Source organism: Chlamydotis macqueenii, chromosome 10, assembly GCF_036417535.1.
Source record: "Chlamydotis macqueenii isolate bChlMac1 chromosome 10, bChlMac1.mat, whole genome shotgun sequence".
NCBI classification, from domain to species: Eukaryota; Metazoa; Chordata; class Aves; order Otidiformes; family Otididae; genus Chlamydotis; species Chlamydotis macqueenii.
In genome coordinates this window covers 21,337,829-21,360,575 of record NC_141565.1, presented here as the reverse complement: position 1 = coordinate 21,360,575, position 22,747 = coordinate 21,337,829, and the positions used below count along the sequence as shown (strand labels likewise).

Below are 22,747 nucleotides of genomic sequence, written 5' to 3'. Positions count from 1 at the left end.
AAGACTTGTGTGCATTTTCTGAATATCTCAGCGATGACCTGTGTCTCTCGTGTTCAAAGCTTGTACAGAGTGTTTTTACTGAACAATGAAAAGGGTTCTCGATTTTTTTCTGTTTGTTTGCAGGTTTCTCAAATGCAGCATTTTGTTCTAGTTCATAATTGCTCCAATAGTCTCACCTCACTGGTTTCCCACAAAGCCACCTAGATTGACACTTCGACAAATTGAAAGTTCAGTGTGGAATAAAAGCTCGTGACAAAACCTGACTGCTTTGTATGGAGGCGTGAGATTAATGGTTAAAATTATTTAGCTGCCATTGTTTGCCTCTGTGAAAACCAGAGCACAGGGGCTGTACCTGTCTGAGTTTATTTTGCCCCCTCTCACCCCACGTCTAACTGCTCTTGGTTCATTCTCTTTCTTCTTACTTCCTCTAGCTGTGGTTTGCTTCTCTGATGCTTTGTCTGGAGATGCCGTGCCGGGAGCATGGGAAGCACCAGCATCAGAAGCGTGTCTGGCTGGGCGGTCTGGGCTGGACGTGGTCTGCTGCCCTCCCAGGTGTGTGGCTTGCAGTAGTGGCACATTTTCGGAAGGGTGTCAGAGAAGCGGAGCCCGCAGGGCCTGCTGATGTGTGCAGTGTATTGTCTCGGGAGGAATGGTGAGTGTTTATTGGGAATGGATAATGTACTGGTGCAAGGAGCCTCTCCTTACAGGCTGTCACTGAAGGAAACCACTGCCGCTTTTGTCTGGGGTCCTCGATTTACCTCTGATGATGTTTTTAAGGCTTTAGAGTAGTTACTCCAAAGTGTGAAAGCATACGTTTATGAAAATAAGTCACACATCTATTGGGCACGCAGAGAGGCCTGTCCACAAATGTATTGACATGGATTCTTCCTAATTGCTTTTGTAAGACCAACTTAGTGCCTCTGGGTCCTCTTGCTTGTGTTTTTGGACACCCAGCAGCCTTCCTCTGCAGGCGTGTTATCTCTCAGCTGCCGTTATTTCCCGTTGACTTAAAAACTCTCATACACGCTGACTGGAGTCGCTGTTGCGAGCCTGCTGTCTGGTGGGTCTCCTTACGTTTGTGCATGTGGAAGCAGCTATTTCAGAATAAACTTCTGAAAAAGTCTTGGAGAGTTAAATGTGGCTGAAAAATCTATAGCAGACTATTGTAAGGACATAATAGAATGTGGCACAAACGTAAGACCTTGCTCCAGGACTTTCTAACATCGTTGTGTAGCAGATACGTAGCTATATCAGAGGCGGTTGTCGAGCTTTTAAAAGTTCTGTGGAAAGGTTCATATTTTTTATGCCATTAATAGCAGGTCTGGGTTTGCTTGCCAGTTTTATTGGCAGGTTTATGAACTTCCTTGCTACTATAGATATGGGTTAGAAATAGACCTATTTTTTCTTCTTTAGTGTGATCTTTGTTGCGTGGGGGAGTTTGTTTTGGGTTTTTTTTGGGGTTTTTTTTGTGGGTTTGGTGGTTGTTTTTTTGGTTGTTTTGGTGGGTTTTTTTTTTTTTTTTGGTGTTTGGTTCTTTTTTTTTTTGAGAGTCCTGATTGGAGTCAGTCCCCTGTTGCACTAAGTGCTGTACATTGAAGAAACGATATGTAATGTGGTAAATAAACTTGCTTGAGGCATTGATAAAACTGAAACTTTTTGGGGGGTTTTAGTCTATTGCATATGTATTCTGCAGCCTATCTAGCAAGGAAACATTAGATCTGATTAGTCAAGGTAGTTGAAGGCAAGCTTAGTTCTAAGGAGGTGAAAAATCCTGCGGATTTCCTTGGGCTACTCATTTGCTAGAGACAGACAAGTGCTAATATACAATGAGAAATTGAGTTCATAACGTACAAATCATGCATCTGCTGTTATTGCAGGTGAGTTTAAAGACTACCATACACTTAAAATAAGTAATCTGGAAAAATTTTTACTTAATCCCATAAGTTATCCATGCCTCTCCAGACACATTACCAGCAAAATCGCCACTTCCGCAGTGATGTCAGCAGTGGTTTGGGATTTTCAGTGTACTGTCAAAGCGGTTTCAAGAGTGAGTGTATTGTCAGCATGAAAGCTGACCATTGGTGGGCAAAATAATTACTTAATTGTTAAAGGGAAAAAAGAAAACCCTGAAATTAAAGGCTGTTGTAGTAGCTAGTACAGAAATGTACATGGCATTATTTGATACATCTAAAAGCCTAATAATAAAGATGTTCCCCATAGAGCCTTTGTGTTCTGAGGAATTGGTTGTGGTTTCACTTAATAAAAGCTCTACTCATTACTAGGAGGTAAAAACAGTTTCAGTGCCCTTAAAGTAAGAGAAGAAAGCAGGAGTTGTGTGGCAGGCTTTATGGCTTCCAGAAGGCTTGTAGATCATTTGCAACGTGTGCCAAGAGCGTTGTGTGGAATGGGAATAGAGGCCTTGCAGTGGGCAGGAGATAAAGGATAAATGCCAAGAAGCAACTTTCTGCTGCCTCCTCCCCTGCGAGGATCCTGGTGATAATCAGTGCTGTAAGAAGCCTGTCATCTGCCCACATTGGAAGGGGGAGGAGGTTGTATTCAAGGGAGTGATAACAAAAAACGAGTTCCCGTTACCGAGGGAGTGATGACAAAACCCTCTGAGATCATTTCCCTCCTGATAGTTACTCCAGAAGTCAAGGTTCTATGTCTGTTATGCAGGCCTACAAGTTGTGGCACATTTCAGACTGTTGTACTGGTTCTGCCAATTGGAGAAATATTCCCCTCGCCTTGCTCTTGTGCATGCGTGGGAGCGTGTACACGCACGTTTGTGCACACACAGAAAATAGGAATCAGTGGAGTTACACAGCTGCATCTGAAGTTAATTGACATCACATTAATGAATTTCCCTTCCTTGAAGAACAAGTTTGCAAAACACTACAGCTGTAACAATAAGGAAGGTCAGTTCTTTCTTTTTTGTCTCTCTAGAACCGTAGCCTGTGGGCATTACGGCTGGGCAGAGCCGTACGCCTTGTTCTGTACTTGACCGTGGACTGGAACGGTAGCCAGAGCTGCTTTAAATATCCGGAGGGCTCCTTGTTGTCATCTGCTGTGAGGAGCTGAGACAGCTCTCCGTAGCTGGTTGGTGATCTAAGAGGTCCATAGGAGTTAGGGCAGGCTTTCTTTGTCTGAGTTGGTTTTACCGTGTATTTTTGGATGAAAAGATAAAGCATAGAGGACACAAAGGTTAAAAAGAGAACATAGCAGCAGCGAGATTTAATGTCTCTAGTCTGAAAATATAATGTATTTGGATTGAAAAATACTGGGCTGAAGTTTTTACAAGAGTAAGAGAAATTATTAGTTTAGGTGTCCATTTCCGTAACACGGACGTGCCAAGGGCACAGTGTACTGGACGTATGTTCCCTTTCCTACCAGCCTGGGTCGCGTTGATCCCCTTGTCAATGCAATTACTGGTTGTGGGCAGAATGTCACGGTGGTGCAGTGTTTTTCTTCCAGCTATCCTGAAGAGGTGATGAACTCACACACTTAGCATACTTAAAGGAAACGGAGCATGCGGAAATAATGGGAAGATGCTGTGGTAATTGCTGTGACCATCACAGAAATGCTTCACTGAGAAATAATTATCCTGGTGTTTAGAATAAGGTATTAACAATGTCCAGGTAACCCAAAACGCTGAGGTGACTTCTGCGTTCACATCAGTAAGGAAACTGGTGATGACCATTTGCCAGTCATAGCTTTACTGATCACTGTAAATAACAGTCAAAGAAAGTGAAAACTGGTGCTCCCAAATGTAAATACTCAGAGCAGCCACAAGAAAAACCCATCAACAAGCTTAGGGTAGCTGTTAATTATGGAATCTCAGAAACGCTTGGAGACTTGGAAGTCGTAATGAATAGTAGTGACTGATATCTTAGAATTTTCAACAGATATTACCTTATACCTTGTTGCCATTAGGACTTTGCATAATGATAGGACATTAATTTAATTGTTTCTGCAGACTGTGGTTGGTTCCCTGTGTCACGTTGTAACCCAGACAAACGGCTTACTCAGGGTGGTGAAGGATCTGTTGTTTTGCAGACTGTATATAAATCTAATTTTCTTTAGCATCGAGTTCTGAAATGAATAATCACATTTGGTACTATGTATTTTTCTGCATTACAATTTACTAATACAAAAACTTGGCAAAGGTATGGATATTAAAAATAGTTATCACGCAGGTTGAGCCGTATCTGTAAAGCTGCTGCTTATCTGACATCTGCAATGTCTGCTTTGCCAGCCAAGTGCTGCGTGATGGGCTGCGGCTTGCTGTGACCACGTGATGCGGAACAGGGGCACTGGAATGAAGACTCTGGCGTGGTGACCTTCGCTCATGGAAAGGTCACTGTGCTTTTTTTACCCGCTATCTGCACAAGAGCTGCACCAAATACACAATGAATGAAATTTTTACTTATGTAATGTTCTGCCTTCCATGGGAGTGAGGGTGGTCTTTATATTCCTCTTTCTAGCTTCTCTAAGAACCTTTATTCTCCTCTAGAAAGAGCAGCTTTGTACCAGGAATAGAGAGAAGAGTCCTGCCTGAAGCCGAGCGGGATGATGGGCAATCACAGCGATTCCTAACATTTTGAAACTGGACTGCAGCAGTGTTAGCAGAGGGACTATTTGTGTATGCAAATACTGCTCAAGTTAGTAATGATTTCTGGGATCAGTAACCACTGGGGTCACTAGTAACTAATTCTTTCCTTCTGAGAAGGATGTATAATCTTCTGTTACCAGTATTATGTGATTGGAGCGTAGAAATTCATCTTCTGACAAGCATGGCAGTGGTTGTAAATACTGCTTGTGTAAGTGTTTGTACATGTATTTGTTTTGCGTTATTACTACATAAGCTTTTTTAACAGCTTTTAGTGAATTACTGACTTTTGGCAGCAATGATCATATTTACTTGGCATATCCATCATTTAAAAAAGATCCTGCTGTGTCCTTCAGAGGTTTTTTTTTCAGTTGTCATCTCTCAGTGCTGTTATGTTTGTAGCTGCTTTTTAAAATGTTGTTGAGGTACGAAATTCGTTCTTTAAATGTAGAGAACAATAGGAAAATGATTGTGGATTGTTTTGTGGTTTGTTTTTTTTTTCTGAACTCAGGATAGAGTAATAGTAGTGAAATGATTTGTACCCTTCTCCTAAACCATTTCCAGGTGTTAATCTGTACCACACTGCTTGTTAATCTGGTGCCTGACAAACCCAGAGATTGTCTGGCAGGGATGGAGCCAGTCACTTGCACTTCCTCCCTTGTGTTGCCCTGTTCCCGCTAACTCTTCTGTTTCCCTCTCTAATCAAAAGGAGACAATTTCAAAGTGATTAATGATCATCTCCTTTTTTCTTTCATTAACTGTTAACTCCCCTAGAGAGCAGGCTTGCTGCTGTAACAGCTGACCACAGATGGTCAGATGAAATAAAATAGATGAAGAGAGCTGAAGTCCATCAAATCAGTTTATACAGCGGATTATAAAGAAGAACAAATTGGCCACTTCAAGAAGTAATACTGGGCAATCAGAGAGTGGTGTTCTTGCTTATTTAGTAATTTATAAGCCAATGGCCTTAACTCTTGTTTGAGGATACTGAATTGTTATCAAGAATATAGCTGAAGCGCCTGGACACTGTTATCAGGGTTCCCATAAAATAGATTCATTAATCTGCAAAACCTAAATTGTGCTTATATTGATTGCCTCCTCTCTGACATCCAATCAAGTTTTCACCAATTCATCTCTTCCGTGTGCAGCATTGCTTGTGTATCATCCTCCTGAGAAGGGTTTGCATTACACTGGTGAGTGTCTACACCCACCGTTTGCAGGTACGGTGAGACGTTGAAACAGTGGGGTTCGTCAGCCTGGGAATACTCTCATGTCCCCCCAGTCATCTCTTTTGTATAGGCAACGAGAAGAAATGCTCCTCTGTAGAGAAGAGGTCAGTAGCAACATGGGCACCTCCAGCTGTGGTCTAGAAGCAGCTAGCTCTGCCCATGCAGTGTGGAGGGAACATAGAGGAATCAGTCTCGTCACTTCAACACCTAAAAATACCTCCGTTACAGTTTATAATGAGTAAAGTGATCTTTCATTAGATCTGCATCGGCATGCTGCCATACTCCTCTGGAAACCCAAAAGACAACTTGCATGTCACAAGGGTGTAGCAGGAGCAGGCTGAACTCCTTGGCCATTTGTCTTTGCCTAAATATGGTGTGAGATCTTAGAACTCCAGAATTCTGTGAAATAAAATTTCCAGGCTAAAATCTGGTTTCATCTACCTAGAAAGAAAAAAAACCTACGTTGTAGAGATGTTGTTTCTGTCCGACCCACTCTTATGTCCTGTTGTGGCAAAGTAGCGGGGGAGAGTTTGGTGCTGGCAAACCTCAGTGTGTGCTTTTCTTCAGCTGGGTAATTAATCTCTTTCTGCTCCTTCACCTTCACGACTGAAACTTTCCTGTCTAGTACAGAAATATCTTTCTAGGGAGCCAAATTATGAGACATAGCAGACCACTTTTAATGCATTTAAGGAACATTTTCCTTCACGCTTTCCATGGAGAGTGCTCTAAGGCCCTGCGTGTGCGTCCTGCCATCTGAACCTTGTTAACGATCCCACCAGTGTCTCTGATCAATGAGCACATTCTTTATGCACCTCGTTATCTCCCTCTGGGATGTAATGGAGACTGGGAAGGGGGAGGGGTGTTTGATAAGCCTTTCCAGAGTGTTACTGCAAAGATGGGGATGAATATACTAATAAAATGAGTAATTTCATCTTCTCACAGTAACTCTAAATTTATACTGAATAAATAGTCTATGCCTTTAGAATTATTTTAATGATAACACATGGCCTAATCAACACCATTAATGACAAGGATTTTTGCATAAATCCAAGATATTTTAAAGTGGAAGATGGCTAGGAGCAGTCCTGGCAGGAGTCAGGCCGTGCTGGCCTGGGCCGTGGAGGAGCTTCCTGAGCCATTCATCGCCCGTGCCCAGGGGCCACGCTCTGGCTTCAGGAGCCTTGGCTGCCTCTTTCAGGGCGCTGGCTAAACTGCAAAGAGCATAAAAGCTTCCCTTCACTTTCCATTTTTTTTAATTTTTTTTTCCCCTTGGTGTTGCGGAGCAGTTGAAAGCTGAGTGAATGCCTGGATGCGTCGGAGGGTGCATCCCCGAGCCCGCCAGGCAGCTGGGCACAGAGGCCTGATTCACTGCCGCGCCGGCCCCGGCTCTGCTTTGTTGAAGTCCCTGGTGCCGATATGGAGGGAGGACAGAGTATTTTCTGTGAGGAAGGAGGGGCTGGCTCAGGCTCCTTCCATTCTCCAGCTGCACCACATAAAACTTGGTAATTCACTAATAGAGGTAGTCTAGCCGCGTGGCAGAAAAATGGGGAAAAATCCACATGTAAATCACTTACAGGCACATCTTGCAGCTTTTTGCCACTTCTGTGAATCTGTTTCTCCCAAAACTCTCCTGTCTGTCCAAAACGAGCTTTCCAGCCAGGCTTCCTCCTGTCCCACCCCCACTGTGGGGAAGATGAGCAACAGTGGGGAGATACGTGGAGCGTCAGTCCAAAAGCGGGGAGCCAGAGGGAGCTCAGGTGAATCGTTTAGGATGTGATGGTAAGAGATGTTAACTAAAATGCTGTGTTACTGAAAACAAAACATTTTCAGGTGAAAATAACTGAAGCAATACCCTCTTTCTTTGGCTTAGTTAACATGTTTTCTGGAATAGGTCTGTCTCACTGTTACTTTTTGCTGTCTCCAGTTGTTTTTTCCTTTGCCCGTTACTGCCTGATTCTGCAAAAGCTGAAGCACTCGGTGTCAGGCACAGGGAGAAGTTTCTGCCTGCAAGCAGCATGTGTGCCCGGGCTGTAGGCTTCCCTGCCTGTAGGCAGGGCTGGTCTGCCTTGCATCTTTGTTGGCCGTGCAGCTGAAGCATGTTTGCAGGTGCAATTGTAGTGTCTGTAATAAGAAAATTCTTCGCAGTACATTTTTTTTATGCTGTCTGGCTGTTTATCTGGATTATTTGTAAAGGGAGGCACTTGAACATCCAAACTGAATGCCGTTTGTGCACAGATTGGGGGATTTTTGTGAGTGTGACAAATTATGACCTTGACACTACTCAGTTATCTGGGGTTCTTTTTACACAATTGGGTAGCTGTTCACATAAATTAGGTACAGGGTGGTGTACCTAAATCTTAAGTTTAGGACAGCATTGAAGTGTTAAATGAGAATCTGTTTCCAAGGGCATTCTTTGTAACTAGAAATTTAGCCAGGCTTTGATGTAGGAGAGGAGTAGGGCTAGCAGGAGGTCCTTCAACGTCATCTTCGGGTTGACTCCTTCCGGTGAATTTAATCTTTCTCCTGTTTGAATCTGTCTGTAGATGACGTGGGGAACTGCAGAAGTGTTAAGCTACAGGTCAGTTATGGCCTGTTGAAGGGAAGGTAAGGTCACTGATTGTTAGATGAAAGGCTTTGTTATTCTTTTCTGATGCATTTAAAATTTTCTTTTCTTTCAAGTCTGAAGAAATTGTTGGCTTCCAAGATCTCACAGTTTGGAGACTTCCTTTTGGCTGGTTTTAGAATGTTGTGATAACTTGGTTCCTATTGATGTGACAGGATTCTCTCGACTTCATGGGTCTAATAGCTGCTAAGGTACTTGAAAGATTTCTCTTCCTGCACTTAGGAGAATAGAAATCCCATAAACAAATCAATCTCGTTCAGGCCCTCTCTTCAGGGAGCACACCAACTCAGGCAAAATCCTCGAGTAAAACAAAGCAAAGCTCTTGCCTTGCCCAGCCAAAGCCACAAGCGCCTTTTTTTTTTGCCTCTGTCTGTACCAGGTAGAATGTCTACTGACAGGGAATTCCTTGGAAAGCTTTCACATTCGGTATGGAGAAAGAACATCTGCTAATCTGCTGTCTTAAAAAGAAATGGGAAGGTGATAAAATAATTGCTATTTTGAAAGTTATTTATTTTTGTAAGTTTGTCCTGCAAAGCCTTACCTTCCATTTTATAGCTAAGCACAAACCATTCAGACTCTCTTTCTATAAAAAAAAAAAAAAAAAAAAAAAACCAACCCCAAAAAACCCCCACTTTAAATTACACTGATATTGGAAGTACAATATAAATTCATACTTTTCTGTGTAGACATATACGTGATCATAGTATTGTTGTGGATGAGGTTTCTTTGAGCTCTGTTATTGTTTGACAAATGTAATTTAAAAAGTATTTCTAGAAGTTTTGTTCTTGTATCTTTGTTTCTGTTTTGTTTTGTCAATTGGTAAACTTCACAGAAGAATATCCAGTAAAGAAACAGATGCTGACTTAGTGGGTACACAGTTGGAATGACAAACCAAGATCAACAGATCATTATTTTTCACAGCAAGCAGAGAAGAGCTGAGAGAAATGGCTGATTTTAGTGCCAACATGTGCTGATAGTAGCTCTTGCGTTCCAGAATGCTGCGCAACAGGAGCAGCTCTCGCGCTATTCTAAGGTTTTGCTCTGATTGCCATTGCGTTTTTTACGTTCAGGCCACTGCCAGTTTGCTCAAAGTACTGCTGTTACAAAAAGGAGGCTGATAACCTCCTCTGCTCTAACTCAAATCAGAGTTAATAAGTTGTTGCATGTTGTCAAGTATTTATTTTAATTTTCTACATTTCTACCAGCTTTGGGGCTTTATTCCCAGCTTTATTGAGTTGATGCTCAGAGCAGGTCAATTCAGTGTAGGCAACAAGGTCTTTTCGCTCTCTGTTGACTCCTTTATTGCTGAACTAGCTTAGCTCTAGACTGAATCTTGATGTGAGTACTCTGCTGCACTTGTGCATCACCCGATGTCTTCAGAAATCCGCCCAGGTCCTCAGCTTCTTAAGGAAAAAAGTAGGTGATTGAGAACAAACTTAGTCAGTGCTTGTGGAGAGCAGCTTTGGGGACTTGTCCCAGCATCTGGTGGATCAAGAGTGTATCAGATGCTTTATTTTTACCATCTTGTTACATATATGGGTACAGTGGTAGTCTAGTTCACAATTCTTTGTGATTGTTAAATGGGTTAAATTAGTAGCATGTGGAAACGCCAGATAATATTTATTTTACATTTCTGTGTTTGACTTCTGAGGTTTGAGTGATAATTGGCTAGAGGGAAGTGCTTCTATTTCACATTCATCATATATTCATCATCATCAAATACATGCATAGCAGTGTTTTTCACGTCTTAGTCTGATTTTCTCTTTGCCTTCACAGAGCTGTACAGCTGGTGAAATGCATGCATTGTCTCAATTTTTTTAAACCAGTTTTTGACTTAATTCTTCCAGACAGGAACTGAAGAGTTTCCCCTGCTGCTGCTGCTGAGCAGCTGGTAAGGTGAAAGCTCTTTGAAAGCATAGTCACAACCTGCCAGTAACTCACAGCTCAAAGAGCTCTGTTCTGCCTGTAAATATTTGTACTTCAGGAACTACTATATTGTTCTCTTGGATGGCAAACGGCTTGCCTGTAATTTTTTTTTTACCCAGTAAGGGCTGTTTTACCTGACTGCTCTTGAGTTTTGTTCATAAATACTCCAGCCACTCTGGATTGCTTAAGTTTGGGACATTGTAGTAAAACAAGACTGTACTGTGGGACATCATGAACTCAGCAAGGTTTTCTGGAACTGCTGCATTTCCACATGGCTGCTGCTGATCTCCCCAACACCATATCCTCGGAAGTTTTCTCTGTAAATGGCATGACTGATTTACGGTAAGCAAAGTGGTTGAAACCAATGTGTTTTTTAAGAGAAAATGTGCAGAGGGCTGGTTTTCAAATGTAGGTGATAAACTGTATTGGCAGGTGAGGGATTTGGGCCTGCAGATTGCCGTGTTCCTCCGTCAGATGATAATTCGAACAGTTAAGTGGGAAGATAAAGCTGACTGTTAAGAGTGTGAAGAATGTCTCTGAACAGTGCTCCTGCCACCTGAGGAATAAGGCATCTCTCACGTAAGTGGTCGTGTGCCAATGGAGGCTGCATGTGTGTGAATCCAATTCTTTGTAAGTAAATGACACTTAATTTAAACATCCTTAATATTTGGAATTTACCAGTAACTGCATGAGCTAGTGAAGTGTGTATGTTTAGCACCAATCCCTCCTGAAGTGAATGAGCAGTCACTCACCTTCTGCCTTCTGTCTGTCTAATAAATGGCTTTGAGGCAGAAAAATGCGTTTACTGTGGTCTTGATACTGTCAGTGGCCAGGAGTGTGCAAGAAGGTGGCCAGCCAAGATCATCTCCAATCGTTGCTGCTAAATCTCTGCGGTCATTTTCAGAAAGGTCAGTTAAAACCCAGGAAAATGAATGAAAAAAACAATTTCTTAGTGTAGTTTAGGTGATTGTTGAAAATGTTTTGAAGAAGCCATAAATCTGGTATTGATACTTAAACCTTTGAACTGGATGGTTGGGTTACATCACTATAAATCAGTGGCCAGCTGGATAAATCATAAGCGTCAGAATCCTCAGAGCTGGGAGGTGAAAGTTCTGAGGAGCTCATGAACTGGATGTGCCAAGATAAAACAAACTCCAAAGTCAGAGACGCAAGGGTACCGGCTGGCCTGCTGTGCCATGACTCTAGCAGATGCGTTGTTCTCTTTCCAATAAAAAAAAAAGTGACCCCTGCTCCTGCCCCTCCTCCTGCTCAGCGGTCCCGAGGCTGAGCACTGAGCCTCCTCACGTTGCTTCTAAATCTGCTTTTCTCTGTGGTAGCGTCTCTGAGCAGAACTGCGTTTGCTGAGAGCAAGGAATAACCAGTGTGTTCTTGGTGTCTTAGCTATCGTGATTTCAGGCAATGACAGCAGAAGGGTGTCAGGAAGGCTGTTTTCCTGGGTACATGTGAGAGGAGAGTAACTCTTGTCTGGTTGGAGCGGTGTGTGAACCTCCACAGGGGATTTTCGTGATACATTGACAGCCTGTGAAACCATGACGTAGGTATCAAATCATCCTTGTGACCTTCGTACCTCTTTCCCCCTACCTGCTGCTCAGATTTCAGCATGGATACAGCCAGCAGTGTTTCCGTGGGTTGCTAGGGTGGGAAATGACTTTCTACAAGTAATCCTAGTTCAAAAATTGCATGATGTTTTGAGAGAGCACAGAGGTTTTTTATAAATAATGAATATTTGTAAGGCAATGTAGTCTTTCAAACGAGAAGTTGTTTTGTCACACCTGAAATAATATAATGATGATGAAGAAAACTGGCTCTGTTTCTTGTAAGAATTTTTTTTTTGGTTAAATATTGTGTTTCAAGATCAGAGGGGAGTCTGAATGCAAAATGAAGAGATGACTTCAAAATGGTGTAGTAGGAAGGAGGTGTTTTCTAGTCTTTTGATTACAGTGCTGATCTGAATAGAAACACCAACATCTATTTTGACGTGGTGATTGGAAACAAAGCTTACACAGTTTCCAGAAATGTCAGTCATACTCCATGAACATTTATTTCCCTCTGTCATAAAATTGTACCACCCACTGAAGTGAAAACCACTTTTTCCTTTGGTTTGCTGGTGTGTTAGGTGGAAGCACACATTTAGCTGGATTTCAAGCAATCTTTGTCTCCTTCAGTATTCAGATGGAATTTCTGTAGTGTTAAGATGCGCTGACAGTCTTGCAGTAAATCCTCATTATAAATATGCATTCTAAAGAGACTCAGCGTGCACAGCCAGAGCCATTACTTGCGTAGCATATTTGTTTTCTGGGTTTTTTAACTTTGATTCAAATGTAACTCTGTTCTTCTTGCTGTTTAACTTGATTTCAAACGGTTCGAACAATGTAGCTGACGGCTTGAAACCACATCTGGAATTTGGTAGAGGGGAACCCAGCTCAGTGCCTGTCCTTTGAAGGCAAAGAGTACTTTTAAAACGCTTGCCAAAGTTTGCTGTAATCTCGGGTTAAGTGAAAGACGAGCAATTTTGAAGCCAGCTGGGAGCCCTGGTGAAGGGTTCGCCTCTGGCAAGATGATGTCCCCGTTGGTGTTCCTCAGCCTTCAGACTCCTGCCACACTTCTGGGCCGCTGCCAGCAGCATTGATGTGGGAAACGCAGATAGAGGCCACGTAGCCAGATTGACGTTAAACCCACGGATCAAACGTAATGTGGTCTTGAGATGGGCCTCTGTTGAGGAGACACAATTCTGGTGAAAAGATACAAAATGAAGAGTGCTGGAGCTGATGCTGTGCACTGAAGAGAGTGTCATGCTGAGAAGTGAGGTTTGTGGGGAAACAACGCTGGTGGCAGGAGAAGGGCAGGCTTGTCTTCTGTCTGCCGTAGTGTTGCTGAGGAGGTGAGGATAGTCTTTAAAGGGTTTCCTCGGGTTAGCAGCTAAGAGAAGAGTTTTTGTTAAAAATGCTACCTCCTGCCATTCCTTAGGAATGATGGAAGAGTTCTTCGTGTGTGAATAGCACCATGTACAAATCCATGATAAGAAATGCTCTGCTTTTGCTCCCGCCAAGCTGTACACCTTGTACTTCTACTAGATTTGTGCTGGTCATGGACTCTGTAAAATGCATTTTCCTCGTTCCCCAGCAAGAGATTTCTTTCCTTCAGTAGCTTGTGTTTTTCTTTTGCTTTTATTGAAGCTTCTCTTCAAGTGTTTTGAATTTATTTGTTGCTTAGCATGTTCTCCTCCCTGGAGAAGACATATGACTGGTAGGGGCCAGCCAGATTACTCAAACCTTTTTCCTATAACCAGTGAGAGAAGAGAGAAATGAGAAGAAATAATTCTCTGAGTTTTCCCCATTTTGTGCTGTGAGGGGAGATCTTTTCTGTGTAGGAGGGTGGTCATCAATATTTTCAGTACCAAAGACTTGAGTAACAATACTAGAAAGTGCTGTTTTTCTACAGATTAATTTCCTTATACTGGGCTTATTTAAGAAAAAAAAAAAAAGTTATTTTTCCAGGCAGAGTCAAACTATAAATGTGGTAGATTTATGTTGACACAGGTCAGGTGAATGTCAAATAAGATGGCAGTGAAATAACAAAGCGCTTTAAAAGAAATGAGTGCAACTCCCGGTAAGACAGAGAACAGCGAGGAGGAGAAATTGGTTGAGGTTCATCTAGAAAAATCTGAACGTACAAGAAATCAAATGCAGTAATGATCCTAAAGAATTGCTGATCAGCTTGGTGAGTTCTGGTGTTTCGTTCAGACAAGCTGTAAGCTGGAGAGGGAAATGGGGCATTAGGGAGAGGAAAATTGGCAATTCCCGTGAGTGTCAGAATAATAATGGGACAGATGCCCAAATCTCTCTCTGAAGTACGTGAACAGACCCTCCCCAGGTCCTGTCTGAGCTCAGAAGAAGGCTCAGAGGGGTCCTCTGCTCAGTGTGGGGCAAGGGAAGCGCAGGTGGGATTTTTAAAGGCACATGTAGAAGACTCCCACTTTGTAATTTCTTGTGGATCTTTACGGCTTTGAAATTTTTAGTCCCAAATCAATAACTGCGAGAAAATAAGTTTGATGCCGTGAGTCAGATCCTGAGTAGCTCCAAGTCAGCATGGCTCCACAGAGTTCAAGGACTGTAGCAGCTTTCCTGCCAGTCTTGGATGTGGAGGAACATTGGCAAGTTGCCTTAGTCCTCCACAGTATTTTAAAGGTTAATTATTTTTAAAGTACTACAGTGTTTAATGTTTGCTGATACTTAATTGAAACAAAGTCTATGAAATGCAGAACAAGGTAACAGGAGACTTCATAAATCAAAATGCGGCTAGGTAGGGGAGAACTTTATTTCTCTGTTGGAAATTGCAACTTTGACCCTAGAGCTGAGTTAAACTTTGCTTCTTATTTATATTAGAATGAATCTTTTTCTAATTCTGTGGATTTTTACATCTGATACTTTTCAGGGGAAGGGATTTTTCTGTTTTGGTTTGGTTTTGTGAAGGTGTTTGGGTTTGGTTTGCTTTTTTTTTTTTAAAAGAATAAGGAATTATGGGGGGATATTCCGCTGTAGTTTTTTTTCATTACTTGTTCTGCTTCCCTAATGTTACCTTAATATAGTTTCTATGCATTTGTAAATAAACACATTTTCTCCTGAAGATGTTCCTATTACTGCTCAAATGTGGTGTTATGACCTTTGATACGTGCTGCACTCAAGTCGAAAAGCATCACAATTTCTTTTTCCTCCCCAAAATTGCCAAAGGTTACTCGAAGAGCTAAGGTATTCTTTAATTTAAGGTTTTAGAACTGTTCAAGAGAAAATGCACTTGTTGTTTTTGAAATTTTCTGATGCTAGCTTTGCTTCCAGCCAAAGAAAAAGGATTTGGTTCTCATTGCAGAAGGGTACTCTCATCAGCTGTTAGTGCTTCGCTGTTGACATTGTACCTTTGTATTACTCTTCACTCAAGGATCAGAAACTTCCGCAGGTTGATTACTCACCAATTAATCTCAAATGAATTTCACTGTCTCATCTAGTTACTTGTATTTCTGTTGTACGGTGCTGTATACTCTTGCAAGACTTCAGCAACCTTGGTACTGGCGACGCAAGCCCCAGGTTTGGACGGAGCCGTGCGTGGCATTTTTAAATGTCAGAACTGACAGGGAGTTGTTTCAGCCGGGGCTGTCCTTGTCTCTGTGCTGTCCTGTTACAGACTAGTCCTCGTCATCCGAGATTTTGTGTTGCTCATACACATGCTGTGGGACAATAACATTCTGTCCTATCAATCACTAACTTTCTTACCTTAATTAATAGGCTTATGAAATTCTTAAGCATGCCTCGTTGCCTCAGTGGAAGATCCAGGTAACAGCAGTAGAACTGCAAATATTTTTTATTGTAAGGTGCAAGAATGTTTTAAATACTTCAGAGCTAATAGGTGAACAACTAATATTAGAGTTCAGCAGAAATGAGCCTCATTTCCAAGGTTCTCTGATTACTGGTACTTCATGCACACTGCTCTGAGAAGTTCACTACAATTGGAAATCAAGGAGAATTCTCTTTTCTGCTTTTTTATGAAAAATACATTAACTTGTGTTTCTGTCTTCATTTAAGTTCTGCTTGCTAGAGCAAATCTGTAGGTAAGCCATTGCTCAAGTTTTCTTCAATAAATACCCTTAATTACATTGTAATTTCATCTTTTTCAGTCAGAAGCCAGTCATTAGATTTGAGTTCTCTTTAACAACCAGTATGTCAGGATTTTTTTTTTCTTCACATGCTACAAGACATATGAGGAGGGAGAAAAAGTTTCTGAAGTTTTTTTAACTGCTTTCCTGTGTAGGTACGTAAGCGTCGTGTGGTGGCCAGGCGGGCTGCCATGCCCGTGCAGTGGTCTAGTTTGCCAGCTAGGTATGAATGGGTCCCTCTTGTTCGACACTTTGCTACGGCCAGCTGCGCGTTGCACTTATCCGCGGGTAGACGGGAGCATGATACAGTCATTATTTTCCTTGGAACGAAAACTCCTTTGACTGTGTTAAATCTAAGCTTTCTGTAGCTGGTTGCCTGCCAGTCTTGTACACCAGCAAATATTTTGGATCGAGTTATTCCGTCGCCGAGTTTGGGTTTGGTACCCTGCTGCGTTCCGGCTGTGCGCTCCTCCCTGTCCCCTCGGACCCTGGCCACACCTCCCCGTGCTGACGCCCCCCGAATTCCCAGCGTCAGCTGGCCCATTCTGCCAGGTTGCCTGATCAGTGAACGGGGCCAAGTTAGACCTGGGGTGATTGTCAGGAATGGACTGTTGTGTTTTGGCTTTGAGAAGGGTCGTTTGTGCGCCACATGGGTCTGTGTTTCCAGCTGCACCAGTGAAGGATTAGCAGGGCTGTCCAGGCCAGCCTGGCAGAGATGGGCTTTCACCAAACTGCTCCCAGTTGGAGTCTGATCCTAGCCTGGCTGGCCGCAGTGGCTAAACACGCCCTGGGAAGGCTTGTGAGCGGTGAGACTTCAGCTTTTTGAATAATTTAGGAGACAACTCATCTATTTGTTTAGAGACCAAGTTTGAATCTAGTATTCAACTAGACTGAAATTTGGTTGTCTCTGTGCTGCAGTAGGATTTGGGTGACTTAATGAATTATTCATGTCCCTTTGTGTAGGGTCTTGATTTTCCTCTGAAGGTTATCAGTACAAATAGCGCTGCCGATTGATAGTGCTTGGCTGAGGAGCTGTGATGAGGCAAGAGCCTAAAATACATCTAGAAATTACAAAATTACATTTTCACACACTATTGTTATAAAAATATATTCAGAGTTAGGTTACAAAAGAGAAAGCTGAGATAGTGATATATTACATAGCTACACGTGGGTTCAGAAAGAATTCCTGGAATTGTATTACCAAGTGTGTCACTGCTGTGAACAGCTGTGTTGCAGAAATACATTTATTCTTCTTGCTGAAGATAAGAGCCTTAGTAAAAAACAAATAAAGCAAAAAATGCTGTATGAGTTTTCCCCTCAAATATCTTGTGCTATGTGTGTTGCTTTCCTAACCGTTTTGAGTTTTCTTTAATATATGGTGAAAGCTAAAGGATTTAAGGGAGCTGCTCAGTTTAGTGAGCAGGAGATGTCTAAGCTCAATAGCTGGGTGTTAAGTCCTGACAGTGGGGGCAATGTGTTGACCATCAGTTGCTCAGTTGCATGTGAAGAATCACAGAAGGGTTTGGGTGGGAAGGGGCCTTTAATGCCCATCCAGTCCAACCCCCCTGCGAGGAGCAGGGACATCTCCAACCAGATCAGGTTGCTCAGAGCCTCATCCAGAGCCTTGAATGTTTCCAGGGATGGGGCATCCACCACCTCTCTGGGCAACCTGGGACTGTGCTCCACCACCCGCAGCGTAAAACATCTCTTCCTTATGTCCAGTCTAAATGTACTCTCTTTTAGTTTAAAGCCATTACGCCTCATCCTGTCATAACAGGCCCTGCTAAAAAAGTCTCTCCCCATCTTTCCTATCCTAGATACGGGAAGACCACTCTGAGGTCTTCCTGGAGCCTCCTCTGCTCCAGGCTGAACAGCCCCAACTCTCTCAGCCTGTCCTCACAGGAGAGGTGCTCCAGCCCTCTCATCATCTTTGTGGCCTCCTCTGGACCCTCTCCATGATGTTGGAGGCTCCAGAGCTGGACGCAGCGCTGCAGGTGGGGTCTCACCAGAGCGGAGCAGAGGGGCAGAATCCCCTCCCTTGGCTGCTGGCCACGCTGCTGGGGATGCAGCCCAGGATGCGGTTGAGTGCAGTCAGCCGGGTACAGAAGTGTGCTCTGAGAGGCAGGGAGCCTTGGGAGAAATCAGCCTGCTTAGTATGTCCGCTCCTGCCTGTCAGACTAATAGAATAAGAGAAGGTGGCAGAAAAATAATTGCGTTCTCTTTGCTAATGAAGGAGCATTTCAAGTCGCTGATAGTTTTACTGGCTTAATTACTTTGCAGTGGCAATACTGAGTGCCTTTGATTTGAGTTTTGTAATAGCGGTTACATGGGCTTATTAGTTCCTGGGTGAACCAGGTGATTTTTTTATGCAATTACATTTCAAATGTGTTTAAGTGCATAAGGAGAAGTACAGAAAAAAGAGAGAGGTGAAGTAATTAGTGAGCAGGATGGGTGTGCTGGGGGCAGGTCCCAAAGGAGGCCGGAGCTGGGTTTGCAGTTCCTGCTTGTTCCTCTCGTGGGTTCAGTCCCGTAGTCGTTTCAGCACCTTGGGGTCTTCTGAAAATACATCCATTTATTTAGCATTAATTTTTATGTAGATATAAAATCCCACTTGGATGAATGGAAGAAAATGAAAGAAAAAAATTAGCGAAGTTTTTAAACTTTGTTGTTTCAGACCTCTTCTATAAAGTTTGTAAAAGGTGGTTGTGAAACTTCTGTTATTTCTTGGCTGATGCCTCCTAATTCAAAGCTAAAAACCAAGGTGTATGTTTAGCTTAACAAATAATTTTGCCTTTGCTAGTTTCCCAGTTCTCTGTAGAAAAATGGATTTAAGTGAAGAACAACAATTTTAAAAGGCTGTGTAGTCTTGGTGGTCAGAAGTTGGTTCTAGTGTGCTCAGGGGTGCTGTCTCTGCTTGTCCTTCAGACATTGTCTCCGCTGCTGGAGAAGAGTGCCGGAGAAAGAATTCTTCTCTTCTTGTGCCACTACAGATGGTCGCAGCGGGACCTGCTCCTGGGATGGGGCAGCCTTGTGTTCACCCACTTGCGTGGATCCCGTCAGAGCGCAGTTTGCGATGGCTGCATGGCGTGGCCTGTCACACCTACCGCAGGGTTCAGAGAGACACAGCGCTCCTCTGCAGAAATTTCACCTCTCTGGCAGCTTACCGCCGTGGAGGGAACATCTGTCAGGCTCCACACTCGTGTGATTCAATAATGTTCTTTCCGAGTTTGGCTCGAAACCACTTGTAATACACAAGGCATTTCACGAGTTTGCAGCCTCATAAATCTGTGTGTGCGTAGGTAACACAGCCAAAGCTATCGGGTAGGTGATAACCGTGCTCCACGTTTAGGCTGCGCAGCATTAGCTGCCATCTTTTAACTTGAGAGTAAAGTGGATTTGGATTAACCACTAATTCTGAAGCGACTGAAATGCTCCCTTTCTGCTGACAGCACTTCTGTTCTTCCTGGAGTAAAACATTTCCTCCGAGCACTAAGATGCTGTGACAGGCAGCACAAGAGGGAAGGTGCAGGAATCTAAGCGGTAACATTGCAGTAAAGCCATCTGCACAGCTGGATTTTATTGCTGTAGCTACTGTGGCATATTAGTAGCCAGGTACATTGTCTGACTTGCATTAATTGTGTATACGGCTGTGTGTGTGTTGGTACGGTGTGCTGTGTGTAAATGTTTTTCTGTGCTCTGCTACTTGCAAACATGAACAGTTTTTATCTAGCAGGCAATAAAATACATAACCCGGAGCGTGGCACATGTGATGTGATGCAGGTACTCGAGCCAGCAAATCTATAATCAGTATCTATAGGGTAGACAAGGATTGATGAGTGAATTAACCATCTCACGCTTTTGCATGCAAAATGAACCGAATGTCCTAAGAGACGCTTTCAAAGGCAACCAGAGCATTGCCATGTTCTGTGGAGGAAAGGCAGTGTTTTCACGTTGCTGGGTTTATCCTTGAGAGGTTTGCATTGTTCACAGGGATAACAGCCGTGCTGCGTTGTGTGTAAGCGCATGGCATCAGAATTAATTACCATGTTGCACTTAAAAGTTTGTGAAACAAGGACAAATTCACAATTCCCTTAGGTCAGTACTTGTTTATTGAGTTAGGCTCTACGTTTTCCCCTCATCATTTCAAAGGCTTCAATCAATAGAAAAATAATCAACATTTTGGAGTAACATATTGGTAGGGGCAAAGTAGTCATAAATGGTTGTCAAAATAGGAATTATATAGACACTAGACTTTGGAATACTTTTAAATTCAAGTGCATCTTTTGTGGCAATATAAAAAAAACCTGCTTTTTAGACCAGTTACTCATTGACCTGAAATCTCAGTGGGGCATAGAATTCTGATTTTAAATTTAAACTGTTGGATTTTTCCCTTTTAGAGCTGCAAGACACCATGGTGCAGAGCAACAAGACGTGTTCAGTTACCCTCCGCATGGTAAGTCTGTCAGGACTTGAATGATTTGCCTTGTCATGACAGACCATGACCCTCTGTGTCCCGAAGCTCATTGCTGAGAGGGTGTAGTGGCGCGGGCAGCTGAGGGTGCTGAGGCGGTGTTTGTCAGCGTTGTGGGGTACGCTGTTTCTGTCCTGCACACCAGCAAAACCAGCTGGGATGTGCCAGGGTAAAGCCTGGTATTTTTTATTACTATAAGATCATTGTATAGTGTGTCTTACCAGGCTCTATGCCGTTGTGTCTTCTCCACTTGTAGTTACCCAGGTACAACCACGGTCTGTGCGTTTTCAGTTGGTTTTTATTTCTCTCAGTGAGTCTCAAGGCCTGTGTGAGAGATCTGTGGTGTGAGATGGTATCGTGCCAGTAATGAAATGCTGGGTTCAAAGTGAAAGGCAGTCATTCCAAAACGTTTTTATTTTTAGATCCTCCTTTTCTTAGTCTTGGATGCTATTTCCCTCTGCCCTCCTTCAGCGTGATTGCTTGCCAAGCCATGTGAGGCAACTTAAAGCTGACATCCAACCACAGCTTGAAATGTGCCTTGAAATCTGTTTTAATTAGATATGAGCCATAATAATTTAATTACAGATCCACCCACTAAATTGTCTGTTTTGAATTGTAGCAGCCACATTGTATACAGAAACAAAAATGTTTGGAGTAGATGCCTCATGGATTTCTATCGAGGGCTTTCAGGCTTGGAATAACGTACCAGAGTACTGTGATTGTTTAACCTCTGGCTTGCTAATTACCCATGTTACTTGTAAAATCTGCTAGATTTGTCTCGATATAAGTCAACTCTGGCTTAACTGCTTGCTCCTGGGGGATGAGGTGCCTGGTGCACCTTGCACTGAGGAAGCGCCTGCGTGCAGGGTCGTGCCTGTAATGCTGGTAAGGAGCACACGGCCAGCGATAGATGACTGGAACTTGAGAAATGGCTCCTTGCTTTGTGGACAGAGCTTTCAAATAATTAGTTCCCATCAATTTGAATTAAATATGTGTCACACATTTAAGGTGGGATTCCATCCTTCACATCATTCAGTGGCGACATGTAGAGGCCTTTGTCTGAGAGGAGTTGCTGCTGGGGAATGGGATCTGGGTTGGGGTTCAGTCCTCTGGTAACGGATGTGATGACCGCTCAGTGATGTGTGTTGTAATACAGCAGGAGGAGGATCAAGGAGCGGAGGCTGTACCTGAAGAGGAGAGACTGAAGCACGAGCAGCCAGAGGTAGGAGCAGACAAGTCAGTTAATGGCAACTTAGTGTGCAAAATGCCACCAGCAACCCTCCGACTGATGGAATCCGTCAGTCGGTCAGTCTCCTACCCATCTTTCTGTCAGCATTAGGGAGTAACGTTTCCTTTCACTTTGCTAACATGCGAAAGTAATCTTTAGATTTGGAATGTTTTATATCTTCATATTCACAGATTAATAATTTTCAATTCGGTGATTTCTACTTATGTCTAAATCTTTGAGATGCTTGGTGGATTTTTTTTTTTTTTTTTTTGGACAATTATTCTGATAAAATCCTGTTAACAAAATTTCTTACTGGTCAGCAGTTAAAGCTGCAAAGCTGTAAAATCTAGGTTAATTCTACTCTTTTTGGCAATAGTATAAATTCATATTTCAGTTGATGAAATGGCATTGTGAAACCTGAGGGATGGGAGCGTACCTACATGTGGGCAGGTACTAGAGGGCAGCTGGTGTACTGTGGCGTAGGGCAGGGTCTGAATGAAAACTGAGTTGTGTGTTCAGAAAACCTAGAAGCAAAACATCGTTGAAATGAAACTTCTCCGTAGAAGAGGGGCTGCGGGACTTGGAGAGGGTGCCGATGGGTGGGATATGGGGGAGGCTCGTGTCGCTGCCGCTGGGGTGGCGGTTTGCTCTGTGATAACAGCTGGTACCGGTTCGAGATCATAACCTTTCTCCAGGAGAATTCCCATGCTCCTGGGGATAAAAGGCTGTATTCTTCTGGCTCTGGCTCTGCGAAGGCAGCTCCAAAGGAAGATGCTTTCTGTTGTTTCAAGTGGTAGTTATCAAGAAATAATTTGGCATTTTAATAATTATTTTTATGAACAATTCTTCTCATTAAAAGTTCGTTGCAAGTCAGCAGGCACTGTTGTGATGGAAGGGCTGATGTTTTAAGAATTCATTTGGCCATCACCTGTTGCAGGATTGGACTGAATTGTTTGTATCAGCTGCCTCTGAAGGAGAAAGCTGAGGATACTACCT

At 42.9% G+C, this 22,747-nt stretch overlaps 1 protein-coding gene across 1 annotated transcript in view; it reads left to right on the top strand.

Moving 5' to 3' along the window:
- The window catches only part of LOC147599571 (uncharacterized), a 36,976-nt gene extending 15,235 nt beyond the window's left edge, over positions 1 to 21,741 (top strand). The window contains exons 4-5 of the mRNA XM_086755336.1: positions 20,450 to 20,505; positions 21,680 to 21,741. Coding sequence (XP_086611462.1) covers positions 20,450 to 20,505; positions 21,680 to 21,728 — 105 coding nt within the window. The 3' untranslated portion in view covers positions 21,729 to 21,741. The remainder of the gene's footprint in view (positions 1 to 20,449; positions 20,506 to 21,679) is intronic.
- Positions 21,742 to 22,747: the final 1,006 nt, after the last annotated feature.